Here is a 20,005-nt window from a genome sequence, read left to right as displayed (position 1 = left end):
TGTGCATCAAACCACTTGGGTAATACTCAAGTGGTTTTGAAACCAGTCAGTGAAACCGTCTCGAAGGAACAAGTTCCAACCAACGTCTGGAATTAGAATTAACTATCCTTTTGTACAGAGTGTTACGTAAAAACGCAATAATACGCACCCCTAATAAGGCCATACTAGTAAAAAAAACTATTTTTCAAGAGAGAATTTTCAAGGTTTTACGAACCAAAAAAGTCGATTACTTTTTATGCTTAATTAGGAGGGTTATAAAATTTAACACAATATATTATGTTAATTTGTTACATGTGTTTATATTATTTTTACGACTTTCATGGGATAAAATTCTTTTGACATATGATCCCATGTGATTTATAAGGTACGAAATTAAGTACGACGCCATAATCTGTTATTTCAAAATTGTTGTTAGCATGATTTGTATTTATTCTTATTGCAGGGACCTTATCGACAAGCTAAGTAGATATCTTGTGTGAGATTCTAATGGTCTCGTACTGTTATTATCCAAACTTTTTATTTTCAAAATAGGTTCGTTATTCTCCTCTACCGCTCCTTTAGCAAAAGTACATTAATGACGAAATTCACATAAAATTTGTTCAACCAGCTTACGGCAAATACAAATAATAAGAAATCCCATTATTTTTGAGTTCATAGTCGGTTAAAAACAAGAGGAAGTGACGCAATGGTTACTCAGATGTATCAAATCTTCTTCCTCGGTTTGCTCTAATAAATACATTCATCTTATTAGGTATTTACAGTGATGTTGTTTAATAAAAACGAGTTTTATTTTGTAATTTGGAATTTGATATTGCAATTTGATTTCAAGTAAAATTGATTGAATACAATACGTACATTCCATATAAACGTACGAAAATTACAGGATATGTATATATTGCATTAGGCGCAGAGCCGGATTTATATTTTTTATGAGTGTAGGCCACTTTATTTCCGCCGCCCCATGTACATACCTTTCTATACACGCGATAATATAGGTTTCGATGGAATAAATCCCTATAGAAATATAGGGATTTATTTAAGGTATAAAAAACCGTGAGAAACCCAGTGAACATGTTTGACTTTTGTCTCCACTGAAATCTGCCGCCCCTAGGACGCTGCCGCCCCTAGGCCGCGGCCTATACGGCCTATTTATAAATCCAGGACTGATTAGGCGGTTGCAGTACGGATATAAGAATTTGTAAATAATACTTAAACGTATGATATTCGATAGTGTATGGGTGTAGTCGACACCAGTGTTGAAGAAGTTATTAAACAAAAATTATGAATTAGTACTTTAATTAGACAAATATTTCGTAATAGACAAACTATTTAACTCACCCGCCATTGCTCTGGTTTGATTTATCCGATCCATTGCTATCCGCCATCTTGTTTTGTATCGTCATTTTCTCAACGCCCGGCGTGGATATGTTAGAGCTCTGTACCTCCACTTCAGGTTCACCTTTGACTAATGTTTCTGTTACTTTTTCAACTACTTCTGCTTTTGGACTATTTGTTTTCTCATTTACAACCATAACTATAGGTTCTATCTCCTTTTTTACTTTTTCTTTAGGGTTTTCAGGTTTCTCTGCCTCTTTCGGTTCTTCAACAGGAGTTATAATACTCTCAACTATTTTAGTTGCTTCTGTACGAATTTCTTCTGTTGTTGTTACAACTTTCTGTTTCTCCATTTGGTTTTTTAGATTCATAAATTTATTAGTCGTTTCATCTTTAGAATCCTTAATGTCATTTTTGGTTCTGTCAGCTATGTTTTTAAACGTTTTGAGCTTTGGTGGTGGAGTGGGTGTGTTGATAATGTTTTCTGTAGACACTTCAGGTGATTTTAAAATGTCATCTATTCTTTGTTTAACTCTTTCTACTTGTGGGTTATTGTACGGTGGTAAAAGAGGTTTTAGTTTCACGTTATCTTCAGGTAGGTTTGTAGCGTTAGTTTTAGAAGTCATAGCTTGTGGTTTTGCTTTATGTAAGTCAGATTTTTCTTCCTCAATTTTTTCTTTTGATGTTTCTTTCTTCTCTTCTGTCTTAGTTTGCTGTCTGTCGTCTTCTTTCGGAGCAAGAGAGTCTTTAGAGCTGTTCCTTTCAAAAATGCCTTTCTCTCTAGCTTTCTCTAAAACTGTAGGTAACTGATTAGTAACTTTAGTTACCACTTCTAAAGGCTGTGAGGTAATTGCTGCCGTTGTCATTGACACAATATTTTTCTTGGTAAGAATTATAAGATCGCCTTTTTCGTTAGTTAATTTGTCGTACTGAGTTTCATTATCCTGTGTTGTCACTTCATCACCTCCAACAGCCGTGGATTCAATAGTTTTCTTGACTTCTTCATTCTCTTGTTCCTTATCTTTCTTATTTCCCTTAATGCTAGATTTAGATGTGTTTTTATCGGTAATATTCTTGCCTTTTTCGGTTTTCACCGGGGATTTCTTCTCATTTTTAGCAGATTCTTTTTTAACTCCAACTTCGTCAATTTTGCTAGTCGATTGTGCTTTCAAATCCTTTTTACTATCTCGTTTCTTCAGCATTGGCGGTTTTTCGTTTAAAGTCTTCATACTTGGAGTTCTAGTTAGACTTTTCATACTGTTCGTTCGATTGATAGGCTTTTTTTGTTCAGTTTTTGGAACAGGTGGTTTTTGAGTCATCCTAGTACTAGCTGCTCTAGTTACAGGTTTAGTAACAGTTTTAATAGAGGAAGTTCTAGTTGAAGTTTTACGTTTCTCAGGGCTTGAATCTCGGCTAACGTTTCTGCTAGGCTGTCTAGAATTTAATCTAGATGTAGCAGGGGTGTTGCCGGCCGTTTTTATAGGCTTTTTAGCGACAGGAGAAGCTTTAATCGACGTTCGTGCTGAGCCTGGTTTATAATCTTCGATAGGGCTCTTATTTGGAGTGCCGACAATGGGAGAGAGTCTTTTCGGATTGATATTCTTGTTAGAAGGAGGTGGGCCGCCCCTGCCAGGAGATATTGGAGGTTTTCCTTTAATATGTGCAGGCCCAATATTCAACAACTGAGTACTCTTGCTCATATTCTTTTTGTCATGGTTTTGGCTCCCAATTCTTATAGTTTCATGAATGCTGCTAGTACTGTTTGAAATGAACCTTTGATTTCTGTTCAAATTGTTCTCGACTTTTTGGGAATTTGACTTGTCTCTTTTTCTAGATGGAGATACAGAGCTTTGTCGTTTAGGAATTTTGGAATGTTTTGGGGATCCATCGTTTGATTGAGGTTGGGACCTTGACACAGATCTGACCCTAGAGTTATGCGTCACAGGGGCCATACCGTCGTCGCCATTGATGTATTCACTACTATCGCTTGAAATATTTTCAAAATGTAATATCGCTGAAGGTAAGATTTTAGCATTAGGAGAGTTAGATCTGGATCTCAGTTTAATTTTGTTCGGAGAATTGCTTCTCGATGCGTTTCTTGAACATACAACACTTCTAATAGCGTCACTCTTAGCATGCATGTCTAGTAGACCCATTTCTTTGAGCAACGCAGTTTCTTCTTCCAGCCTTTTTTGTTCTGCTTCAGCCTCATGCTTTTCTCTATTTAATTCGCTTAGCTCTCTGACTTCTTCGATATTTTCTTTGAGGAAGTTTCTAGGTGAGTGGGGTCTACTGATAGTATGAACCGGTGGTAGGGGTGGGGGCAGAGCAGCAGTGGCCATGTCGTCAACTCCGGAGAGAGAGCTAGTTCGTCTCCTCGGAGATGTCGATCGGGAGTTGGCAGCTGATGTTTTAGGTGTTGTGTGACGGGATGTTTCTTGTCTGAAGCCTCGACCTAGGAAAAATGCTTTAATTTATTGACACTATTGTACATGTGTTCATTTTTGAAAGGCATTGAATGTGTGCCGTTAATATGTAACGCACTGATAAAAGCACGTATTATAGTGGGTTCAAAAGTTCTGTCAGACTAAACATTTTGAGTGAAACTTAGTAAGAGTGATGCGTTTTTATATTTCAAAATCAGAAACATAATAGTACTATTAAATACTTTATTTATTAACAGGATTTTAGGAAGAAGTAATTGCTTTTGAGTGGCAATCATTTTTGCACTTTCTAAGTATAAGAGGTCAAAGAATTTTGAATCATACAAAATTGACACATGGGAGTTTTCACCCTGCGTTTGTAATATTAAAGCACATCACCAGCGACATCCGAAATATCTGGTCAGACAACACTTTTGAACACTGTACGGTAGATATATACTGGTATACAAAAATCCTGGTTCTTCTGCATACATTTGGATACACAGATATTATTTTACTAAATGATAGGCGTCGTTTCCGTTTGGCTGGTAATAAAAGGCCTCCACTCACCCTTGAACGGCGACGTTCTTTCCCTCTGTACCTCGGTAGGCAGCGATCTTGGGCTAGATGGTCTGGAGACAGTATCTGCGAGGATCGCGAATGACTTCTCACGGTTTCTCTTCGGCGTTGGCACCGCTCTGGCAAAGAAGGGAAACGAATGATTATCCAAATTGAATTGTAGTATATATTCTAATGAGGACTATATTTCTTTCAATTCAAGGATACTTCTGCACTGGGAGTGGATCTGGAATATTAACTTTCAAACAAAAACATATATATAAATATAAATATTGTAAAGTCGTGGTAGCGTAATGGTTTGACCTACCACCTCTCAAGCAGAGGCCGTGGGTTCGAATCCGGATTAACATCACTGAGTTTCTTAGAATTTATGTGCGAAAATTAATTTGAAATTTACCATGATCTTTTGGGCAAACGAAAACATCGTGATGAAAACTGCACATTGAAGAAGGTTCACAACCCTTCGAAAACGTGTAAAGTTGGACTGACCAATTGGCGGACTATGGCGTAAACAGTCGCCTGGGGGATCCGTGTCCGTGCCAATAGGCTGAAGATGAAATATTTATTTGGAAGCTATGAACGCTACAATTTTAACTGCCTCCGTGGCTGAACAGTTATCATGCCATGACTGCCACGCAGAGGTCCCAGGTTCGATTCCCGGGTTGGGAGAATTATTTGCATGGCCTACATTGATTTCTCTCGTGAGCTTGGGTGTAATTTGTGGTTGTCTATGTGTCCATGGCACCCGCGACACAGGGTTTTCCCTAGTTCCCTATGTTGAGTGTATGCGTTATTATTATTACAATAATGCAACAGATTGTACCATGCTTTTATGACACCCTGTTTCAAGTTACGTTTTAGGGCGAGACGAAGTATAGTAATTTAAATTTAACTAAATCAGGTGGGTACTATTACATTGTTACTTGTAAAATATCATTAATCAAGCTGTCACTACGTCGTGCGTAATTTTTTTCCAATTTTCCGAATACAAAGATGAATAGAAATCCTTTTTTTGCATTTCCGTAACTCCACGTCTTTGTACGTAACTTGCAAGTCAGCGCAGTTATTGCGTCGCGAACCAAAAACCTCATAAAGTATGATTTCACTATGTGTTCTTGGTGTCTACATCCACCATACACCAGGAAACACAATATATGTACTTAAATACTATTTAGGTCAAAAGAATTCAGAAAGTTTAATAGATTTTTAAGAATGATCTTACGGGAGATCGAAATCGATGACGTGAAAGGAAAATTATTTATTATTAATTTAATTTTTGTAATTAATATAGTTGCTTATGAATAAAAATGAGAAAAAGGAATTCCTACTTACAAAGGTTATATATTGACAAATCTGAAATAATTCAGTATGATCGATAGTTGTAAGTAAATTTAAAAAGTAAAGATGAATTATATTTCAAATATTCATTGTTTTCTATAGTATATAAATGTAAGCAAATAGCAATCAGATTAATATCACATTCAATAATATTTTTTAATTTTTGGCATTCCCGTATTTTATAAGTCAAAAATTTGGAAATAATTCAAACTGGTAGTACGTTACCATAAATTATACATTAAAAAAAAATTCAAAATTTAGTTTTTCACAAGTAAGCAAATTACGTACGAAATCGATTAAACAGGCATTCTTTTTTTTTGATATCAATAAGAAATCGCGCGTCTGGTGGTAAACGACATGCCTGTCCATAACCGTTGTCGTGCTACTCAGAGCTTTTAAATCGTAAAGAATTAAAGGACACTGCCACTGCGCCTGTCCCCAACTTGAAAGTATTTAAGTACCATGTGCCCGTCATTTCAACAGCACCCTTATTTTTCAAAATCAACGAAAGTTTTTTGGCGGCAGAAATAGCTAAGGTGGCAGTACTTCCTTAAGGTGACCTCCGTGGTCGCGTGACTTGAACACCAGTTTTCACGGTATCGCCATTTCTGAAGTCCCGGGTTCGACCTCCGGGCCGGTAGTGTAGAAAGAGTAACTTTTCTACATTGTCTCGGGTCTGGGTGTTTGTGGGTGTGTTTGTGAGGTTCTCAAATATTCAATTCTTTCTCTGAAAGAACTCTTTTAAAAGGAGTTCCACTGCTACTCTATTCGTGATGCAGACTCTCCTCAAAAGGAGTTTCTCTATATTTTATATAAAAAAACAAAACAAAGGAGGAATCAATCATGTAGTTTAGTTTTTGTGAAAAAAATATTTAATTGTAATATGTTCACGAAAAATTTAAAATGCATGTCACTGCGTGTCACATAATAATTAGTTAACTGTCGGATTTTATTTTTCTAATTGAAAGAACTAGTTTGTGTAACGTATATTTTTTGTTCTGTGATTATCAAAAAATAAAAATGTTTAATGCCAATTTTCCATAGTGTAGATTACTTTAAATTTGCATTTATAGAGGATGTAAGCACTCCGTGTTTAGTCTGTGAGCACGGTCGGCGGTCGCAGGTTCTAAAGTCAATTCAATTTAATACGAAGGTTGGTAGTGAAATATGGAGGAGAGGTTTGTAACCCGCATCGTGGCCAGTAATTACTCGCTATTTAGCCATTGTGCGTTTGTTGTCTACCAAATGAGGCTGCCTTCAAGCTATGAGCTTAGAGCGATTTAATAACGCACATCGTCATAGCCCCGCACGAGGGAAACTCTATATCTAGAGTGCCATGGACACGCACATAAACAACCACAAATTACACCCAAACTCACGAGAGAAATAAATGTAGACCACATAAATATTTCTCCCGGCCCGAGAATCGAACCCCCAACTTCTGCGTGGCAGTCCAGCATTAAATATTTACCTACTACCGTCGAGTATTGAAAAAATTTACTATATTCAGTGTTTGTTTTTTGGAATATAAATGCTAAATGTGATAAAAGCTAAAACTATATCAAGGCCAATTGTTTTCTATTATTGTGGTATAGTTGCAGAATACGATTTTTTTTTATTCCAAGTGATGGGACGAACGAGCCGCGCGCCTGCTGGTAAATGACACGCCTGTTCACAACAGCTGCAGTGCTAAACAGAGCTTTAAATCGCAAAGATCTGAGTGATCATGAGTTGAAAAGTACCACGTGCCTGTAACTTCACCCTTAACCTTCTAAACCGGAACGCAGTAATTCTCACATTACTGCTTGGTGGCAGAAATAAGTAAGGTGGCAGTACTTCCATAGACGAACTCTTTCATAGGGAGCTTTACTGTTCCTACAAGGAACTCTACTGCTATAGTAAGGGTTTGCCGGACGAGTATGACTATATACTCGAAACTATTAAAAGTGCGAGTCAGGCAATCCCCGTTCCCGTCGAGGTATATATAGTACTTTTCTCAAACGACACCAAGAAATAATAAATTCCTTTTTCACTGGTAGCTATATTCTGCCACTAAAACTTATCGTTTAATGTTGTTAACATGTGTTATCATTCTCATATTTAAGATATATTCTCTCGTTGGTGTCGCTTCCTCCATTCCTCATGATTTATGACCGTCTTTTTTGTTTGCTCTATTAATCCCATTCTTGGTCTATAATAAGAGTGAATTTGCATTCCTATCACAGTTACGTATAACGTTTACAAAATAAATAAGAATAGGTTTATGCAGTGGTAAAAACACTCAATGTTAACAGGTAGAGACATACAAACAGAGTGAGAAATGATAAATAGAGCAAAAAGGAATTGTAAAGAATATTTAAACGTATATCATATACACTAAAACACTTCATGGATTTACTAAACTACCTACTAAATTACTTATTTGGTATTACATTTATTAAAATAAACAGGCCAGTGTGTTTATTATAAAACCAAGAAATAACAACAAAAATAAATAAAGGTACTTGCAAATTTAGGGAACATACAATAAAAACATATTTATACTAAAAATTATATTCTAATAAGAAGAACATGGAATATTTATATCGCACCTTCACATTTGAGGAGATAGGTTAAAAGAATTTACGAACGAAATTAGATGATAACTTTTTTATGCTAACGTAGTTCGTAATATTTTTATGACTAATTATTAGTAATTTGATATAGGTAAAACAAAACAAAAGTGTAGACGTATGTTGCGCGACGTGTACGTGAGATTGGGCTTTCTGCTTCCCGCTCCCGCTCTCGCTACAGCTTGTACGTTAGTGCACGCGCACACGTGTGTAGCAGTGCATGTCGGGGAAAGTAACGTTGCGTACTATGATTGCCGGTTCGCCGGGACCGACCACCGGCCAGGCCACCACCGGTGCGCCGAATACGTAAGAATAGCAAATGGCTGGTTTTGGTTAGGAACTATTATAATATAAAAAACGAAACTTTATACGGTAGGTTACTTTTTATGCAGCTTTTGCAATGGACGACCATTATCCGTGGAAGTGATTCGTTTTGCTCTTTAAGGTTGTTGTACGTAATTCAAAATGTATTTAATAATATGTTTCAAAATATATACATATATATTTTTTATTTTGATAATATACAGGTAAGGAAAAGTTAAACTAAGTCCCCGCGGCAAGGTGCCCAAGATGTTGGCAGCGTTCCCGCCTTGGTATTGCTATGCTAGTGCGTTGGGCAAGGTAGCTGCAGGCCCTTGGGTTTCCCAGTCAGTCTATTAATTTTTTGGATAAAATTTTGTACAGAATAAGCGCACTGGAACCCAACGGACCAAGGGTTTCGACTCCAAAGGCTGTAAATAGGTAGTGGAGCCGAGATCCTGGCACTTTTTAATTTTTATTCTTTCCGCCAGCTCAGCTGCGGAGCCAGCCCCATTATTATATATATAAACATATATATATATTTACATATATATATAAACATATATAAACATATATATATAACAATATATATATATATATAAGATAGTTTCCTTGTATCTTCTATGGTTTCGGATTTCCCCATATTATCCCATTTTAAAAAACACTCTGTATTTCAATAAAATAAATTTCCCATTACATAATGTTGTCCTTTTTTTGTTACATTTGATCGAAATAAGAAACCATTTCCTACGTGGGTTTGTAATGATGATTTTTCATTTGAATACAAAGATTTTTTTAAGAAACACCTCGTCTGTGTTGTCGAAGTAGCGTAATGTCTGAGTAAAATCATGTCGATGTAAGATATTGTCGGAGTAGCGTTGTCGAAGTTCAATTTTAGAGTCCGAAGTCACTTGAGGAGAATTTTAAGACTTTTTTCCTTTCCAATTTCTAAAAATTTTTAATTCGGAGAACTTTTGAATATTGGTGAAAAAGCCACGCAAAAATAGTACCTGAAATAAAGTCAATGTATGTAACGCTATGTAATCCATTTCAACTAAAAACATGTATAAATCATTTTTAACTTTTCTACCATTTAGTTGCGAGCATTTTTATGATAAAAGTGAAAGCTAATTTTTCAGGACATTGAATCTTATTAGCCTTTTTCTGTTCTATGAAAAATACCCTCAAGTTGACTGTTTCAAATTTAACTTGCTTACCTATAAATAAAGATATTTACTAATTCGAATTTGTGTGGTACCTACATACGACGACGTTAGTAGTACTTTGAGCATGGCATGAGAAAACCCAGTGTTCATTTCCACATTGAACCAGTTTCGTGAGCAAAGTTTTCTTATTTAATATGTTATGGCAATGATTTTGGTTATTTTATTACTTTGATACTCATAATGTAGGGAATTCCGTGGTTATTGCTGTGATTATGGGGAACTCTATACGTTTTTACAACAAGATTCCGGAGCATAATATTAAGATTACCGTTTAAAAATGACACTAAATGTAATATTACGAAATGTAAGACTTTGTGTTAGATAAAGATGTATGGATACACAAATTCGATTCAAAGTGTATTCCGTAGCATCGAAGTTTATTTGAAAATAGCAATCCCTAGAGTTTCTTGCTCGTTCTTCTCAGGAAGTCAGCACAGCAGTATCTTAAGAAATAACGTTTTCAAGTGTAAATTTATTTTACCTATGGAATAAATTATTATTTGACTTTGACTTTGAAGAATTATTGTCGTTATGTATTGATTTTCCAGTTTCCATACTTTACCAATTCCCCAATGAGCGGTGGTAGACTAGTTGGAGAATGGTTGCTTATTAACAGCGAGGTTGACGCTTGAAATCCCTGTGGCGGCATGTACCTATGACTTTGATTTATGTTATGTACATTTGCATGTTTAGTAGTAACACTTCTCACTGATGGAGAAGGCAAACGTTACGACAAAAGCTGCATCTTGAAAAGTTTGACGTGTAATGGGTTCATAATGATGGCGAACTTATTTCCCTGTGCCAATAGTGGGTGTAATGGCCTTTTGTTTTTTTTTTCTGAAGAGAAAGTTTTATTCTGAAGTCATTGATTGTATGATTAAATTAATATCATATTCGTCATATGCAACAATGACGAACTTGCAAAGGTCAAAACTTCGTAAGTAATTTAGATAAAGGTGCCGTCATTATTAAGCGTTGCTTAGTTTTTATGACGTCATACGTGAATCATTCTCAAGATAAGCAAGCTAATTTGGACACGTAGAATTTCATGATAATAAAATTGTTTAGGGAATAATAAAAGCGACTAACTACGTTGCGAAGGCTGTTCCAAGATTTATTGTAAGGAGGTGCTGTGAATCATTCGTTGTTGGTCTTTAATTACTTATAACACCCTCAAAGAAGACCGACAGGTATACTTGATGCTTTGACTCTTAATTAATAATATTAAAGATATCAAAATCTATCAAAACTGTTATCTTAAGAAATACCAATTCAGTAGAATTTTAGTAGCAGTAGTGTGAAAGAGCGTACGTTCAGGAGCGTACTGCCGCCTCACTATTTCTGCTCGTTTTGAAGGCTAAGGGTGCTCGTGAAACATGGGACTGGTCTACTTGTATCAGGGTGACGGGCGCAGTGGCAGTGCCCCTCAGATCTTTGCGTTTTAATGCTCGTGTCACTTGACACCAGGCGCACGACTTGTTCGATATCACTTGGTAAAAATAAATACTCTGTTGGCACAATTTGAGGTTATGTGTGTTGCCAAACAAAAGGAAGATACATGTCTATAGTATAGCATGTGTATAGCATTTGTCACAATGATAACTTTGCATGCTTTATTTAGTCCCACACACTTTTAGCAGCAGTATGCCTCCTTGTGCAAAGTTCGTCCAGGGAGCTTTTGTACAACAGTTTTTACACGAATCCATTTTTAGTTTAAGTTTTGAGTCTTAATTATATGTTATTTATTGAAGCTGATGGCTCTACAGCCAATGTCCAATAAATGAATAATATATAGTATGACAATTAACATTGTACGTGTATGAGCACAGACGAAACAAATACTATGATAGTCGTACTTCTTTTTAACATTCAACAATAGGCAATTGACTAAAATCGTGGAGGAATTTTGATTAGACACAAAAAAGGTTGGGAACCTCTTCCCTAACGCTCCGGCCGTGAAGAAAACCAGCCAAGGATATCGTAAAGCCTTGGGCAATATATAATATTTAAATCCGATGTATGATTATGCAATATTACGTGTTCTAATTACACGCTTAAACAAAGTAATTTTTGTTTTTGACCTTCACATCTGTGTCATTTATAAATGATTCTATGTTTTAAATTAGTTGCATTGTTTAATAATCACAACGCTATTTAATTGCTGGACGTAACCTATCAAATTGGAAAATGGCTAACTTTGGGGTGGCGATTATAATATTTACTTTAGTTGTTTCACAATACAACATAGTACGAAGGTTGCCGCAAAATATTTCCTATCAAATAAAAAAAAACTAAGATACTATAAGCCGAATTTTGATACGTATATGCATTTTTTATATCTATGGCTACATGGTATAAATATAATATAATATACCCATTCTTAAATATGATAATAAAATGAAAAAGACATAGTAGATCAATGGTTTGACCTACAGCCTCTCGGACAGAAGCCGTGGATTCGAATCCAGATATGCACCCCTGACTTTTTCGGAATTTATGCGCTAAATTTAATTTGAAATTTACTAATGTGAAACTTGCACGTCGAAGAAAGTTCACAAACCCTCAGAAAAGCTTGAATTTGCCAAGCCGCATTGAGCCAGGGTGGAAAACTATGGCCTAAAAATCCTTGCCTTAGAGGAGACCCATGCCGAGCAGTAGGACGAATACATGTACAATAAACACACATGTACGAAAATAGTTGTTAATAATAGTTAGAGCTCCTTGTGAAAGAGCAGTAATGAGTAATGACTGCTGGTACAGGCACATGGGACTTCTCAACTTATGTCGCAGGGTGACGAGCGCAGTGGCAGTGACCCTAAGACATTTTCGATTTAAAGCTCTGAGGCATTGCGACTGTTATGGATAGGCGCTTACCATCAGGCGCACGACTTGTTCGTCCCGTCGCTTGGTATTATAAAAAAAGGATTGTCGGGAAGGGCTAACGCTTGCACATTTGACTTACAATCTCACTACCAAAATGCAGACCTAAAAAGTGTTAGGTTACAACAAAAACTTAAAAGCTTATTTTCGGTTTTATTACTATTTTAAAGTTGCTGTTTATGATGTTGGTAGTATAGTCCTTAAGGTTGTTAGTATTTTGAAAACAACCCTGTATATTATGAGGTGAACTTGTCATACATGGAGCGGGAACGCGTTCCAAAGACGGAGTCCCTGAAGCGCGAAGAATGAGACAAAAAACCGCTACTTTGAGAAGGAGTAGAGTCGACACTACCTTATCTCGAATTCATAGTTTTCCCGTACTAATACGGTTAGTTTTGTAAAATTTCGAGGTAAGTTTGTGTTTTTTTCTAAAGTGAAAATTTTTAGTTTGTGTTGTGAAAATCACATTGTATGTCTTCAATTTTACTAAATATTTTTTCAAGGTAATTGATTCAACACTTTCACTGCTTTGCGGAATTAATGAAAGCCATATTTATTTATTTATAAGGAAATCCTTGCGGACTTATAGATTAACCGACACGCCCAGCAAGATATTGGATTACAATATTAATTATAAAATGATAATAATAAAAGTAACAAATACAAAATAATGTTAACACCAATTTGAAATCTAAATAGCTCTACAATAACATAAATTCACAAAATTTACAATAGCGGCTAGAGTTGCGACCAACACTAGTGTAAAGGTCTGGCACGAATAGACCCAGTCTTTCTAAAACATAAGGATTATCTATACTGTGTCGCAAGATATGATGTTGTATAGACTCTGAAGGGTAGCGCGGTAGACCATGTTCTTAAAATATCACATAAGATGATTCCAAAAACACCAACAAGAGCGCAATAGAAGTTGAAACCATTCGTAAAAGCAAATCACACGACTATTGACTTGGAATGTATATCAACAAATTTGAATTGCATGCATTTGAGCTGTGGGCGGGCCAACACCATGTTAAGTTCAACAGTTCATTGGTCTCGTATAGTTAGATCATAGAAGTTCGAAAATGGTTATTTCACATTAATAAAAGTTTACCGTAAAATTAAAATAATGGACGACGTCTTTATTTGGTCAGGTTTTTGACCCCAGAGGAAATAAAAGGATGTTGTTGATAGAAATCATGGAATGTATGTATATCTGTGACATTGTGGCTTCTTGCGGTATGACGCAAATAAATTATATTATTTTTAAGAGAAGGTTGTAACGTTGTTTTTAATCAGATTTTTTTGTTATCAATTTGTGACGCGCATCTGAAATGACAACTTTTCAGAAAAGAGGTTTAATGACTCTACAAATAAACTTAGTCGACAACTTTTATGCAAACAATAATAATAATAGTTATGGTCATAGTCCCACTGCTGGGCACAGGTCTTCTATCACCATGAGGAGAGGTGATTTAGTAGCGATAGAGCTCCTAGTGAAAGAATTCGTCCAGGGTAGTACAGCCCCTTACCTATTTCTGCCGCCAAGCAGTAATGTTAGCATTACTGCGTTCCGATTTCGAAGGGTAAGGGTGCTGGTGAAATTACAGGCATATAGGACTTGTCAAGTTATGCCTCGGGGTGACGGGTGCAGTGGCAGTGTCTCTCAGATCTTTGCGATTTAAAGCTCTGAGTGGCACTGCAACTGTTATGGATAGGCGTATAGCTTACCACCAGACGGACGACTTGTTCGTCCCGTCACTTGATATTATAAAAAAGTGGGGGTTCTATGCAAATAGGAGAATTTCAAAATTTCATATTTACATAATTTGTTTCAATTGTTGCGTATTATTTTTATGACTTTGATATGATAAAAACACTTGTGTATGTTCACAAATATGTTGCTGCTTTTCGAGAACAGTGGCTCAGTCCAAAATTGAGCCTTTTTTCTTATTACTGCGATTTACTCAGAAAATGTTACGTTTTATTATGATTGGGACTCCAAGTTTTTCATTGGTTACAATTATCAAATGACAACGATTTGACAACTATGATCGGCAGACTCTCTTCAGCTTTTGTAAGCCATCTCTCTGATGAATTAGATTTTTGAGATAGGTCACTGTTACAGAAAGATGTGGTTTTATTATGCCAAGTGTACGAATTTTCCTTGGAGAAATTTCACATAGCTTTTTTTTATAATATCAAGTGACGGGACGAACAAGTCGTGCGCCTGATGGTAAGCTACACGCCTGTCCACAACAGTTGCAGTACCACTCAGAACTTCAAATCGCAAAGATCTGAAGGGCACTGCCACTGTGCCCGTGCCTGAGATATAAGTTAACAAGTCCCATGTGCCTGTAATTTCACCAGCACCCTTAACCTTCATAACCGGAACTCAGTAATGCTAACATTACTGCTTGGCGGCAGAAATAGGTAAGGTGGCAGTACCACTCTGGACGAGCTCTTTCACAAGAAGCTCTACTGCTAGCTTAAGCCTACCTAACTACAGATGATGTCCATGACCTCGGCGTTGAAATTTAATGAGCTTATACTGTCATTAAATGTAATAACTTTGATCAATATACATTTAAATCACGTTGTTTTACTTCCATCGAGAACGGAACTACGAGAAAAATCAAGTATTTTTGATAGTCGTATATAAACAAGCTTCTGTAGACTTGATGTTGGCTTCCTATACAACTTATGTATGGGTAATAACATTAGTAACTATATGATATTAGAGATTTTAAAAGAAAAATCTTTAATTAAGTTAATATCATAAATTTCTTTCTCAGCAAAACCGCACCCCGCCTCTTTCGTGTTTCGATGTCGGTCAAACCACGAGCAACGTTGCTTTAGTGAAATCAAAATCCGTTTAACCACTAATAATCGGAAACTATGGGAGCTATTACAAGCTCATCGGAGACTTTCTTTGTAGATGAGAGGTAGTCTTTACTAGTATGTGCAGGGCTAGTCTGTAACATGCATAATTAATCGCGATGATATCAACATAATGTTGCAGTTTGTCCAGGAAAGTACTGTCACCATACATATTTCTATAATATGAGCATTAGTGCGTTCCGGTTTTGAAGGGCAAGGGTGCTGGAGAAACTACAAGCACATAGGACTGTCAATTTTATGTTGCAGGGTGACGGGCGAAGTGACAGAACCCCTTTGATCTTTGCGATTAAAAGCTTTGAGTGTAGCTTACCAGGCCCAACAATTCGTGGGCATCGTCTCGTCACTTGATATTTAAATTTTTTAGCGTTAGAGACACCGAGTGTCAGTAGAATGCGTAACGGTTTAAGCCGGATTTACATTTGTCTGAAGTGTCGTGTCGTGACGCGTCAGAACGGTATCGTTTTCATACACATGATTAAATTTATAATATTATTGTGTTGCAATCTGACATAAAGGCTTGTTTTGTGTGTATGAAAAGGAAACCGTCCTGACGCGTTACGACACGACACGTCAAACAAATGTAAATCCGGCTTAAACCGTTACGCGTTCTACTGACACTCGGTGTCTCTGACGCTCAGCTGTATTTTCATCCATCATTTAAAAAAAAACCTTTAATTTTTTTTGTTACCAAAATCCTAAAGGACGCCGTGTGTCTCTACAACGTGTGACGAGTTAGTACCTTTTTAGGGAACAAATGAAGTATTAAATGTTTTTCAGATTGACTTTGATATATTTATGAGCTGCAAAGCTTTATTTGCAGTGCAGGAACGATTCTGTATCAAAGGTTTACTATGTCAGAAGAAGTGTAGGTCAACCGGTATACGATGCGGGATTCGATGAAAGCTGCAATCGTTCAAAAAGCTGAATGTACTGCCTTTGCCATGCATGTACATTAAGAATATCTCTATATTTATCAACACTCATCCTTAATATTTTAAAACAAAGTGATGTCATTCAAAGGCAGTCTAGTCAGATTTTCAATAATTTATTAAATGATATTATTAAATTGCAAGGGAGCACTTTTTAAATAAAATAGACAAAATGCCTTCTGACATATTGCTTGTACAGTTTTTCAGACTTGTGTGTCACCCTAATTTCCGTGGCAATTTTTATTATATAAGTATTCGATTTTTTATCAAAATTATTTAATATTCGATAGATGAAAATTAAATACTGTTTAATAACTACACGATAATATACTTGAATAATTAAATAATAAAAATTGTCAAGGAAATTAGGTAGATACATAGATAGATAGATAAAACGTTTATTGTCTTGCATCACCCACACAACAATATAATAGAGTAAATTGATTAAAAGAGACACACAGAAAAAAAATTAAAGAAAAAAAAAATACTAACCTAATGATATACAGCTTGTGTGTGTTAAAGCAAGCCAAATGGGTCGTGGCTCAGTGCAAAATTTGCCCAACAGCAAAGCACTGATTTTCAGCCACCACCTTCGAGGGTAGCGCGTTGCGGTGCATCAAAAGCAAAAACATTGTGAGGTGAATGTAGTGTGCATATATGTTAGTGTCATGTAGATTATAAAAATAAAAATTAGTAACTGTAAAAATATATAGACATAATTGATATAATTAAAATAAAATAATAATAAGTAGTACTTAATAGCCATGAGACTCATTGTAACATAGAAATAATATTAGGGGTTAAAGTATGAAATTGCCGTTTTATTGCAATAGGTTCTTTGAATTTTCATAGAATCTTCATGGTTTGAGGTTTTCGAATGAAACTTTTTTCAAATGGTTTCTGTGATTTTTTTTTTAAATTTGAAACATTTGAATATCGATTTTCAATTGTTTTTGTTATTCAATTTAGACAAGAAAGATGGATACTGCGAAAATTCGAGTGATTTTTGAATACGAGTTCCGACGCGGAACTAACGCGGCAGAAACAGCCCGCAATATCAATGCTGCGTTTGGAGAGGGGTCTACTAATTAACGCACCGTGCGATTTTGGTTTAAACGCTTTCGTGATGGAAATTTCGACTTAAAGAACGAGACACGAGGAAGACCGCCCACACAGGTGAATAACGATGAATTAAGAGAGATAGTGGAAGCCGATCCTAGTCAAACTACCCAGGAATTAGCGCCATGGTTTAACGTTACCTTACCCACAATATTGACTCACTTGCGTCAAATCAATAAAATAAAAAAATACGAAAAATGGGTGCCTCATGATTTGACTGATCTGCAGAAAGAAACGCGTGTTGAAACTTGTGTTGCCTTGTTGAACCGGTACAGAAATGAAGGAATATTGGATCGAATTGTAACATGTGATGAAAAGTGGATTCTTTATGATAACCGGAAAAGAAAAATGCAATGGCTGACCCCAGGTCAAATGCCACAACAGTGTCCTAAAGCAAAACTTACCAATAAAAAGGTAATGGTAACTGTTTCGTGGTCTCAGCATGGTGTTATTCACTATAGTTTTCTCCGATCTGGTCAAGCAATAACGGCAGATGTCTATTGTGCCGAACTCCGAACCATGTTGACAAAACTAGCAGTAAAACAGCCCCGACTCATGAATCGATCTTCACCATTATTGCTCCACGACAACGCGAGACCTCACACAGCACGAGAAACCATTTTGACCCTTCAGGAACTGCAGTTAGAAACCATTCGTCATCCTCCGTATTCACCAGACCTTGCTCCAACGGACTACCATTTTTTTCGTGATTTGGACAATTATCTAAGTGACAAGAAGTTTTCTTCCCAGGAGGCAGTACAAAATGCTTTCACACAGTTTGTGCAGTCTAGATCGTCGGAGTTCTATCGCAAAGGCATTAATAACCTTCCCATTAGATGGCAGCAATGTATAGATAATAATGGCAACTATTTTGATTAAATAAATTTGTTAAAAATTTAAAAAATAAACAATTTAGATTTTCAGTACAAATCGGCAATTTCATACTTTAACCCCTATTAATAAATGTCTATGAAGTAAAGGGACTTCATTCTAGAAGCCTCCGCTACGTAAAGCTTTTAGGAATACCCAATTTTTGCCTATAAAAAATAAATTCCCTCAAATGTTTCTTAAATGTAAACTTAGTTTTAAGGAGACTAAGTGGGGATGGAATATTATTCCAACACTTTGTAGCTATGTAGCTTTGTAGGTGGTGAACACTATTCCGAGAATGTCCGTCAGAATTAAAAAATACTAATTTCTAAAATATATTTGCTATTAACCGCAGAGACTAAATGTAAATCCCATTAAAATGTATACACCGATCTTGCAGGTTAAATACAAGGTCCCTAATTTTAACTTAAAACCTGCATAATTACAATCTACTGGCAAAAAACATTTCCTATTCTATTCTTATAATCTGTAGTTTCTTCTCGATAATAATTCTGTACCAACAATCGCAAGCTCCAAGAACAAAGTTATACAATTGTTGTGGGTAGAGCCTTAACAAATGACAGCAAATAATAACACCTCTATTGTTCGTCAGACGATTTGCGTAAACGCACGCTAGTTGGGAAACGCAATGTGCCTAAATGGAAAATTAGTTACTAGGACATGTGAAGGCGACTGTAACTATGTGTGTAATTAAGGAATGCAAAATAATTTCAGTAACGTCAATAACATTTGAAATTTCAATGCTATCATCCAGCTTTTACAGATTTGACAATTTTTCAGAAGTTTTAAAATTATATAGTTCTATATTCTATTCACAACATAAGTACACACAACATTTGGATTCAATCGACAAGCGTGCCAAGAGGCTTACAGGTGACTCGGATTTAGTTGAGGCGAAGCTGCAGAGCCTTGAACACCGTCGTAAAGTTGTCTGCTTATCGTTTCTACAGGATATATTACGGAGAGTGTGCAATGGAATTGCATGATTTGATTCCGTCTTCCCCTTTCCATCATCAGGGGACTAAACGTGTGCCGGGATGCCACCCCTTTGTTGTGGTTATTCCCAGGATTCGCACGAAGCGTTCCGCTTCTACATTCAGAAGGCGAGCAGCTACGGAGCGAGTGGAATTCCCTGCCTGCAGACTTGTTCCCCGAACGCTATAATTTGGATCTTTTCAAAGCGAGAGTGAATAGGCAATATTTACATGTGAATGCTACAACGTCGACCTTATTGTCACTTTCCATCAGATGAAATGGAGGTTAAATGCGTATTTATTTTTTGATATAATGACATTTTATACAATTTTATAAATGACAACACAGAACAGTAATGTAAGTATCACAGAGTAATCTAATGTACAACAGGTGGCCTTATTGCTAACTAGCAATATCTTTCAAGTAACCGTAGGATATAAATTTAAGCGCCAAAAAGGATTAGAATATAATTCGCATTATTAATACGATAGTGTATTAAC

The 20,005-nt window shown here is 36.2% G+C and overlaps 1 protein-coding gene across 1 annotated transcript in view; it reads right to left on the bottom strand.

Moving 5' to 3' along the window:
• Positions 1-20,005, bottom strand: part of LOC113228780 (protein stum) — a 60,096-nt gene that overhangs the window by 19,993 nt on the left and 20,098 nt on the right. The window contains exons 2-3 of the mRNA XM_026462158.1: positions 4,329-4,456; positions 1,339-3,790 (exon numbers count right to left, since the gene is read on the bottom strand). Coding sequence (XP_026317943.1) covers positions 1,339-3,790; positions 4,329-4,456 — 2,580 coding nt within the window. The remainder of the gene's footprint in view (positions 1-1,338; positions 3,791-4,328; positions 4,457-20,005) is intronic.

Source organism: Hyposmocoma kahamanoa, unplaced genomic scaffold (genome assembly GCF_003589595.1).
Source record: "Hyposmocoma kahamanoa isolate Upper Pololo Valley unplaced genomic scaffold, ASM358959v1 240, whole genome shotgun sequence".
Classification (NCBI taxonomy): Eukaryota; Metazoa; Arthropoda; class Insecta; order Lepidoptera; family Cosmopterigidae; genus Hyposmocoma; species Hyposmocoma kahamanoa.
This window is presented reverse-complemented; position numbering and strand designations above follow the sequence as displayed.